This window comes from Telmatherina bonti (genome assembly GCF_933228915.1).
Source record: "Telmatherina bonti genome assembly, chromosome: 13".
NCBI classification, from domain to species: Eukaryota; Metazoa; Chordata; class Actinopteri; order Atheriniformes; family Telmatherinidae; genus Telmatherina; species Telmatherina bonti.
The window spans coordinates 25,552,769-25,562,768 of NC_136611.1; the positions used below are offsets into that span (position 1 = coordinate 25,552,769).

Genomic DNA, 10,000 nt, shown 5'->3' on the forward strand with positions numbered 1-10,000 from the left:
CCAGAGGGGAATGCAGCTTGAGAAGTCTCATGTTACCCATTCCATGTTTATTTAAGATTTATGACCAGTTCCTGTTTCATGTTTGTAACTGAACCCATATTAAAAACTTAATTATTTTTTCATAGAATTATAAAGTGGGTTCAGTTCATTTTGTTACAGTACAGGAATTATGTTAAGAAATTAAATGTATTGGTCTTTCATAAGGTTTAAAAGTTAAACTACTTACTGGTCACCAATGTAAAGTCTTGGCCACACTTCATCTGCATGGCTGATGATGGCTTTACCTGTAAATAAGAGTCTTTCCAACTCAAACACTGCTAATCCAGGTGAACTCAAGTCAATTTCCACTTTCCGTGGCGGCCGTTCATCTTGCCAGGATGCAGGAAGCTTTGATGTGTATGACATTTTCTCTCCCTGGTTAAAGCCGGCTTGCTATAAGGCACAGCAATTCTGTCCTCTCCACACCAATTAAAAGTTAAAGAAATAATAATAAATTCAATTAGTAGCCTATCTGGACTCCTTGAAAAAAGCTGTGAAACAATTATTCAAGAACTAATCCTCTGTAGCCACAGTGTGAAATAGAAGCAAATTAGTAACAAGTGATTTCAGGCTCAGTCTTTTCCATCAGTGATTAACTGCAGCGCTGAGTCTCCCATGTGTTGTCAGGCCACTTGACCCGTAAATTAAATCTAGCCTGTGTGCCTCAAGCCTTGAGGTGTGTGTGTTATGCTTTTGCATTAAAATAGCAGCCTATTAAAAGATGTGAATGTGAGCTGCCATAGTGTAACTCAAAGCAAGTTTCCACTTGACACGAAAAAACTATTTTGTTCATTTTACGACAGAAGTGTTTTTAAATATAATTATCCAAGATACTATTTAAAAAAATATGAAGTATTTATCAAATTTTGGTACAAATGAAATTTTATCACATCACTAAAAAAATAAAAATACCCAAAATTTACATATTTCACTTGTAATAAACTCAGTGTTTATCTGGGAAAGATTTTGCATTGTAAGCATTCATGTAAAAGTAAAAACAACTCAAAATGAAGACATCACAGAAGACATTTTCCATGCAAACTTTTTTGGTGTTATTTTTAATATTTTTCTTCTAATCATATAAAACCATCTTCTGAAATATGGCACTCTTTTAATCTTTTTTTCTAAACCAACACAGATGCTTGGAAAAAATAGACTTACTATACACAGGACAACGAACAGTGATGCACATTTGGTTTTGATCAACAGAAACAAGGTCAACCTTCTGATTAAACTCCTGCAGCCAAACTTGCATAAAACCTTACTAAAAATTGTAAAGCTTAATCTTTTCCTTTATACAAGTTCACCAACAGGGTAAAAGCAAAAATACAAGATTTTAAAGAAATCCTTAACCTTGTCTTTACATATCTGTATTAACAGTAGAGCAAAATACATGGCATTCGTATGTAGGCCTGATTCTAGGTCTGCACTTAGAAAGCAATGTCATCTGAATGATGGAATAATGGGGACAGCAATCTTTAGGGGTTTTAACTAATCTGCTACACTCTGGGCTCATTAATGGGTGCTGAGATGTCATGACTGTATTGAGTGCTTATCTGACGTTATCGTGCATGCAAGGCTGGGAGCACAAGTTAAAGACTGCACCAACTGATGCAAAGACATGGAGAGGAAAGTGACTATAGGCACCTAAGTGCAATCACAGGAGAGGACATTATGACCATGCAAATTGACTAGAACAGGATAATAAACAGCTGTGGAAGTGCATTTGTTGTCTGTCACATCTAGGATCAAACTAAAACGGACCCACAATCATTAGGCAGCATGATAGTAATCTGAATCAGTATCATTATGAAGCTGCAATGTGGCACAAAAAAAAAAAAAAAAAAAAAAAGGAATCCAGTGACAGCTTGCACGGTACTAGCCGAAGCATGACATAAGAAAGAAACAGCGTCAGGTTGTGCAGCCAGCACAGTCACTCATGGAGGCTGAAAGTCATCTAGTATTTAATGTCACTTATTTCAGACATTATCATTATGGGGGAAGAGGTGACCCTGATTATATGCAAAATCAGACTGGACCATCAACTTGACCATGGAAGATCTGAAGGAAGAAAAGACTTAGTCATCAACAAGCAAATAAATTAAGTCCAGTTCAAAAAGCTTTCTTTTCCAGCTGGTCCAGAATAGCCTGGATTCTCTGTACAGCTTCTTTTCGGGCTTGTCGGACATTTTCCTGTCCCTGAGTCTCGACAGAGTCCAACTCCAGCAGCTCTTTGGTCAGCAGTTCTTCCAGACACCGATAACTCTTGTCTGTTTTTTTGCCAACAAACTCATCAACATCTTCCTGCAGCAGATTGACTCTGGCCATAACCTGCTGGACCTTGGCAAGTCCAGGATTATCGCTCAAGGGCTGAGGCCCAACCTGACCTGCAGCTGGGGCTGGGGCGGAGGGAGGGGGGTCAACCCGGGAAGGATTAAGATCACCTCTCTCAGTTTTGCTGTACATTTGAGGAGGTGAACTTATCTCAGCAGACTTTCTATTCGGGGGATTCGGGGAAGGCACTGGCCTGGGTTTAGGCCCCACCTGAGGAGCACGCTGGTGGTGTTGTTGGTCCTACAATAACACAAAGAAAAAATGCATTTCTTTTTCACTTTTCATTCTAATTATTTTGAAATAAACTAAAACACTTATATGATTGTTACCTTGGGCTGATAAGGTGGTGGCGCACCAGTTCCAGTGCCTGGCCATGCAGGAGGATGCAGTGGACGGACATGATTTCCATAATGGTTTTGTGGAGGCTGCTGGCCTGGTTGCCACTGCTGCTGTGAGGGGGCATACGGGCTAGAATGGCCCCATGCATCACCCTGAGCAGTAGGATGGAGAGGCTGACCAGTAGGGTATGGGGGATTTGGAGACACTGCATGTCCACCTTCACTATAGTGCGAGTATGCCCCAGGAGGATATCCAGGACCCTGAATGCCAAGGCAAGAGAAATATATTTTGTTTTTAGAAAAAAGACATTTGTTTTCAATATAACAGTATTAAAAGACAGTAATATCAAAAACATAACTTCATATTGCAAAATCGTGTTATAATGTTGCATCAAGTAACAACAATTACCAACATAAGAACACTGCCTTTGCATAAATAAACTCACCCCTTGACAGTGTGGGCCCAGATAGTGATGATGCTGGTGCTGAGTGTGTGGCTGCCCAGAGGGTCCACCACCCTGTTCAGCTGGACAGCCTTGGTTAGGATAAGAACCTGGAGTAGGTCTCTGAGGATCAGCACAATAGAAGGGGTTGGATGGGTGGAAACCACTTGTTGAATATTGATTTTGTGCCGGGTTGTAGACTCCATGGCCATTTGGATACCCTCCAGGCATTACCTACATATATAGCAAAAAGTGGGGAAATTATGTTTCTGTGTAAAGATATAGTGAAGTAGAACTTTTGACATAGTTGTCAACCACTGAAAATATATATTAAAAAAATTAAAGCACTTGAAAGCTTTAAGTCTATAACATAATGAGCAAATTATTCAAAGGTTATGTCTCTTTTAAGAGAGAAGCTGCTAATGAAACTGTACCTGTGTATTGTACTGTGGCTGAACATCTGATCCCGAAGGATAATTATTTGCATAGTGTCCTGTGGGATGAGACTGTGGATACCAATAGTGCGAAGGATAGCTTGGATACTGAGATGCATCCTGTGAACATAACAAATAACAAAGAGGTGCTTGTGTACCAGGACTGAGTGTGCTCAAAATATCAAGTACACAAGTTAATTCAAACATATAATTTCAACATTATTGACAGGCTCTGGATGTACAACTAAGAAAACAGTAACTGGTATTTACTCAATGCGCTTTATGGAAATAAGTTTAGCAGAAATTTGAATACCGTACATCCAGCTTCGAAAAAAAATTAAGCTGAAAACTATTGATAGTAGTCGTCGTTGATCCATTCAGTTTTAATATAAGTTCAGTGATCCTGCCGCTGTCTTATCAAGAAGAATGTGACAAACTTCAACAAGAGCGGATCTAGCCAGCTATTACATAATGCTAGCTAACTCCGTTAGCCGTCTAGCTAGCATGGAAACAGCTCTACAAAAGCCACATCGCCTTGTAGCTACATATTTACATATTACGTATTTACAGAGAACACTTTAATGCGTTTTACAGTCCTATATGCGTTATCGATGCCGTATCAATTCACTCACCATAGTGTTTTTCCAGTTTCCGTGGTTATTTCCCGAGTTATTTGTCGAGGGCCAGCCAGGTTTCAGATTTGACTGCATTTGATGATGATGCATTAGCTACACGCGTTTCCCAGCAGTCATTCCGTCATTCGTCATTGTAAAGAATAAAACTCGCAATGAGCCCAGAGTTACTAATTTGAGCCATCAGATGGCTCAAACCGGATTTTTCAGTGAAGTGGGGATCGTCTGATTGAAATAAGGAAACGACTGAATGACGCGGAGGTAAAGGCACCCGGTCTTATGTCTTTAAAAAGGGGAAGACTTTAAATAATACAGACATGCCACTCTGCGGCTGTTTTCTAACACAATGGCCGTAATTTTATAGTAGGCACCGCCAGGATCCAATGCAAACTTAACCACTTTGCAGCAACAAGAAATGAATGAATGTGGCACCATGAAAACTGACCTGATATATAAAAATATAAAATGGAAATTTGTTTCAATAGAGAATAACTCCGCTGTTGAAAATGTTAAGTTTTTCTAAATGAATGGCGTAATCTGTTGGGATATACGATCTATGATGTAGCACGTGCGTCAGCAAGCTTATTAGCCAATGGGGAAAGTATAATAAAATGTCTTCCCCAATATCATGTTGTTCTTTAATATTAAATTACATAATTTCCCCTTTCCAGTGCTGTTAAAATATTTGTTCTCATGTTTTTTTTTTCTGTTTAAAAGTAAAATATTTACAACTCCTGCAGTGCACAAAGGGTTAAACGCTTACCGGAAGTTTATCCTCGGCATGCATAAAGGCGCTTCCTGTTTCACCCTTAAAAGAAACATTTTAAAGTATTCATGGCTTGACGATACATAAAGGTGTTATACTTAAACTACAGCCCAAAATGAACTACGTACCAGGGACGGCAAGCCTAATCGACGACATTGACAGTAAGATGGAAGAAGACCAGTCTCTCATTTTGGGGGATTGTTTAATAAAACAACAGAATGAAGATCTGGCATCGTGTCTGACACAGACTCGTAGGGTTTATCACAGATTTATAGCAAATTCAGTGTAATTTAACCTGCTTGTGTTGTTTGTGTCGTGCAGAGAAGCACCTGGTACTGCTCCGGGATGGCAGGACGTTAATTGGTTACCTCAGAAGCATCGACCAATTTGGTACAACTATCCCAGTGTTACTAAGGGACCAGAGGGATTGAAATATTTCCAGATAAAACTTTCGGTTCACAAGTTGATATGATTCTTACAGTATGATTTTTTTTTTCTTCCCCTACTTCTTTTCCACAGCCAATTTAGTCTTTCATCAGACAGTTGAACGGATCCACGTGGGAAAGAAGTTTGGTGACATCCCCAGAGGAATATTCATCGTGAGAGGAGAAAATGTAGTGCTGCTCGGAGAGATAGTGAGTGCAAATCCTTTGAAACAAAATGGAAAAAAAAAAAAAAAATTTAAAACTTAAAGATTAAGATATCGTCACAAATAATAATGCAAGAAAAAAAATCAACATACGCCTTACATTCATGTTATAAAAGACCATGAATGGACTTTCACGTTACTAATTACAACTCCATGCAGTATGACAAGCAAAATATGACAATGGAGACCCTGGACTGATGAGCAACTGAAGTTGCACATCAAGCAAGAATGGGAAAGATTCCCCCTGCAAAGCTTCAACACTTGGTGTTCTCAACTCACAAACACGTATTGAGTGTTGTTGAAGAAAGGTGATGTAACGCAGTGGTTAACATGCCCCTGTTCCAGCTTTTAGCGGAACATGTGCATGTATCAAATTTAAAATGAATGCTCATCACTTTGAATATGAAATATCTTATCTTTGTACTGTATTCAGTTGAACATAGGTTAATAAGTATTTCCAAATAATTGTATTATGTTTTTATTAATGTTTTACACAATGTCTCAACTTCAATGGGTTTTGGGATGTAAAATGTGCAATTTGAACCCTCCCCTTAATTCTTCTGTTTTTGGTCCTTTTTGTACTTCCTTTGGCTTTACAAATACACTCATACATGACAGTGTTTTGCTGTCCATCACATTCAGATGTACCCAGAATCCTTTCTGTGGGGGTTCAGAGCAATCCAGACGGCAACCTCCACAAAAGTATGAAATGCAGAGATGTGAGGAGAGGAGAACAAAGATAGGGTCCACTATTTGTCAGAGCAGCAGTGCATAAGCTGGTTAACAGATCAGTGAAATGTGTTGTTGCATGTTTGTTAGATTACAATTAAATTATTTCTATTATGCATAATTTTATTATTGATTTAACTTTTAAGGTAGGATTGCAGATTTTTCCCCTCACCCACTCAAAGACAACAGAACAAAAATTATATTGCAGAAGCCGCAACAGTATTTCCTGGCTAGCAGGTATGTCATCAGTCTTCTCCTTTCCTCACTTTTCTCTGCACACTCTGGGTACAATTCAGGAAATAAATGTCCTCGCAAAAAGTTAGGAGTACTTTTGGAGTTATTCATGATGTCACGATTTACCTAAAATTGAACCTTTTATTGGTGAACATAATTTGACTTTCTCTGAATATTTGAATGCACTTGTAAAACTTTTTGGTGTTTAAGTTGTTGTTCGATGAGTAGGTTTCTAATAAGGTGACTGATTCTACTTGAATGCCTTGAATTCAGGGTAACATCAATGTTTTACGTTTCTGTAACTTTCCTATAACTGTTGAACATCCCTAATATTTTGTGAGAAGCGTTTTTAGCCGTGAGCAGTTTCCAGGTCAAAGGCAGAATAATAGCGGAAACAAAGGAGAACCCTATAGTCTTCAGTGATTCTCTGGCAATGCATGTTGGTGTCAAACAACACACAAGTCACACAATGAAGTTTAATATTTGGCTATAAACATGGTCTGTGTCTCTGTAGGATGTGGATAAACCCTGCGACACAGTCCTGCAGCAGGTCTCCATTGAAGAGATTCTGGAGGAACAGCGGCTGCAGCAACAAGCTAAACAGGAGACGGAGAAAGTCAAAATGCAAGTGTTGAAGGACCGAGGCCTTTCCATACCCAAAGCTGATAACTTAGATGAGTACTAGCACCGCTTTGTTTTGATGAGCCTCATTCTTAGTTCGTATCAGACTTTAAGTTTTACATTGACTTTGCAGATCTATTGCCATTTTTTATTTTTATTTTTTTTTTTTAAGTCAGCAGAAACCACATCATACTCTATCTTTATTTGTAGAGTTTAAAGGAGTCTATTACATGTCCTATGTTTCACCAGATCATGCTAACAGCCCTTTTACCACAGCACTTTGTAATAGTTGAATATTATATAATCACTCTGTAGATGGATATCAGGATCTGCTTTTGATTAAGATTTTTTTTTTTCCATTAAAAGAAGGAATTCTTTCATTATTGGAAGGCAGGCTGAGAAAATCTGTTATCACAGCATATGACTGTTATCCCTTTTGTTAATTAAAACTGTTCATTGGGAGTTAATTATCAAACCAGTTTGAATGCTACAATGTGCCATCAGACTTGAGACTAGAGTATTTGTTTTCCATTAATGACAAAAAGGATAATTCATTAGGGAAATCTAATTAATTGTGGGGAACTTGAATCATATGTTTTTGTACAATTAAACGTGATCAGACATGCCTACATCTGTCCCTCCTCCACGCCTTTACTAACGACAAACCTTTCTGTTTGCATCATGTAAGGCAGATTCAAAGTGTTAAGTGTTTATTTTTCTATATTTCCCAAGTTGACTGCTTGTTGCCTCATTGTATTTACAACCGAGAATCGTTAAAAGAAAGAGCAAGCTAGAGTAACTACCCCATCTAGATGCTTTATTTTTGCAATTTAGCAACAGGGCCTGCCTTAAATACTTCAAAGTTTGAGTATATTCTGCACAGTTTTCCAAATTTGCTTTTATGTAATAAACTACAACCCAAATACAGAAAATTTTTACAGATTTAATACAAACATTAATTTAATATGAAGCTGCAGTGATTTATTTGCTGTTATGTGAAAATTAGAACCTGTCAAAATACAGTTAAAGCTAATTACATAAATAAATATACACTACTCACAAAAAGTTAGGGATATTTGGCTTTCAGGTGAAATTTATGGAAAATGCAATATGTTCATGCTACAATGATATATCATAAAAGTAAGAGATTTAAGTAGAAGGATGCACTACTGATTTCCTCATCTGAAAAAATTCATTCAACTCATAAGGTAACAACAATGGTAGTTACACCACAACAAAAAATTTTAACGTCTCAATATCTCGTCATGTGCCCTTGAGCATCAATTACAGCTTGACAACGACGTCTCATGCTGTTCACAAGGCAACTTATTGCCTGCTGAGGCATGGCATCCCACTCTTCTTGAAGGGCAGCCCTCAGGTCATTGAGGTTCTGGGGTGCAGGGTCTCGAGCCTCTACACGACGGCTCAGCTGATCCCACAGGTTTTCAATGGGATTCAGGTCTGGAGAGAGTGCAGGCCATTCCATTTGAGGTACACTAGTCTCCAACAGCCGTTCCCTGATGATGCGGCCTTGATGAGCAGGAGCATTGTCGTCCATGAAGATGAAATTAGGCCTGTGCTGTTCATGTAGGGGCACAATCACTGGATTAATGATGTTATTCAGGTAGTATGGGCTTGTCACTGTACCATTCACAAAGTGTAGGGCAGTTCTGTACCAAGTGGACACCCCTGCCCACACTGTAACACCGCCACCACCAAAAGCTCGCCTGGTGACAACAGTGGCTGATGCATAGCGCTCTCCCTGACATCGTTGCCGGCCATCATTTCTGCTCAGTGTGAATCGACTTTCATCAGAGAACAGCACTGAGGCCCACTGGTTCCTCGTCCAGCGTAAATGCTCCCTGGCCCATGCAAGACGATGATGCCTGTGCCTGGTGGTGTGGTCAGGTACCCGTGCAGGTCGTCTAGCACGCAGACCACGCTGATGTAAACGGTTTCGAATGGTCTGACGGGACACTTGGGTGCCTCTCACCTCTCTTAAACGTGCCTGGAGTTGAGTGGCATTCATCATCCGGTTTCTCAGGGCAGTGTTCACAATGTAGCGGTCATCAGCACGGGATGTGGCCAAAGGACGTCCACTTCTAGGCCTTTCTGTGACTCTTCCAGTCTCCATATCTCTGTTGCAACCTGCTGATGACACTCTGTGACACTCCAAGCTCAGTGGCCACTTCTGTCTGAGAACGTCCTGTTTGAAGCATCGCAATGGCAAGGGACTGTTGTTCCATTGTTAGGTGTCGTCTTGGTCTCATGATGTCAAAATGTGAACAGCATGATGAGGACAACTGTTTAAACACCAGCTCTAATTGAACCAGGACATTTATTGGTCAATTCAAGGATCACACACCTGCCGTGATTTTTGCCGTTAAGCTCCTTGTTAGAGAACAGCAACTTGTGCAAAATTTATTGAAACATTTAACAGTTGGACATGTGCATTTAAAAGCTTAGAGAAGATCACATTAAGTTCACCTGTACAGGTTTGAATGCATTTTAGGCTTGTTGTGAAATTTCACCTGAAAGCCAAATATCCCTAACTTTTTGTGAGTTGTGTGTGTGTGTGTGTGTGTGTGTGTGTGTGTGTGTGTGTGTGTATATATATATATATATATAATTTTAAAAAAAAAAAAGTGATGTATGAATCAAACTGAGAATCCTGTCACATACTGTCATTTGTCATAACTGTCAAAGTTCTAGTCTACCCGTACTTATTTTTATACTGCTATTTTCAGTTTGTTAAATAGTGCGGTGACAATCATCTCATAT

General features: G+C 39.2%; 3 protein-coding genes across 4 annotated transcripts in view; 1 reads left to right on the plus strand and 2 right to left on the minus strand.

Annotated features, from left to right (window-relative positions):
• Positions 1-665, minus strand: part of LOC306764827 (dual specificity protein phosphatase 26-like) — a 2,525-nt gene extending 1,860 nt beyond the window's left edge. The window contains exon 1 of one of the 2 annotated variants that reach the window (XM_079252100.1): positions 227-665. In XM_079252100.1, the coding sequence (XP_079108226.1) occupies positions 227-405 (179 nt within the window). In that variant the 5' untranslated portion in view covers positions 406-665. The remainder of the gene's footprint in view (positions 1-226) is intronic. The other variant, XM_079252101.1, reaches the window with a different exon arrangement.
• A 502-nt stretch (positions 666-1,167) lies between these two features.
• bag4 (BCL2 associated athanogene 4) lies at positions 1,168-4,449 on the minus strand. The gene is made up of 5 exons (XM_079250650.1): positions 4,221-4,449; positions 3,589-3,708; positions 3,158-3,388; positions 2,703-2,972; positions 1,168-2,613 (listed from the first exon to the last, which is right to left on the minus strand). The coding sequence occupies exons 1-5, from the start codon at positions 4,311-4,313 to the stop codon at positions 2,152-2,154; spliced, it is 1,176 nt and encodes a 391-aa protein (XP_079106776.1). The 5' UTR covers positions 4,314-4,449; the 3' UTR covers positions 1,168-2,151.
• A 567-nt stretch (positions 4,450-5,016) lies between these two features.
• Positions 5,017-7,401, plus strand: lsm1 (LSM1, U6 small nuclear RNA associated). The gene is made up of 4 exons (XM_079250761.1): positions 5,017-5,147; positions 5,308-5,376; positions 5,506-5,621; positions 7,113-7,401. The coding sequence occupies exons 1-4, from the start codon at positions 5,102-5,104 to the stop codon at positions 7,281-7,283; spliced, it is 402 nt and encodes a 133-aa protein (XP_079106887.1). The 5' UTR covers positions 5,017-5,101; the 3' UTR covers positions 7,284-7,401.
• The last annotated feature ends 2,599 nt before the right edge of the window (positions 7,402-10,000 follow it).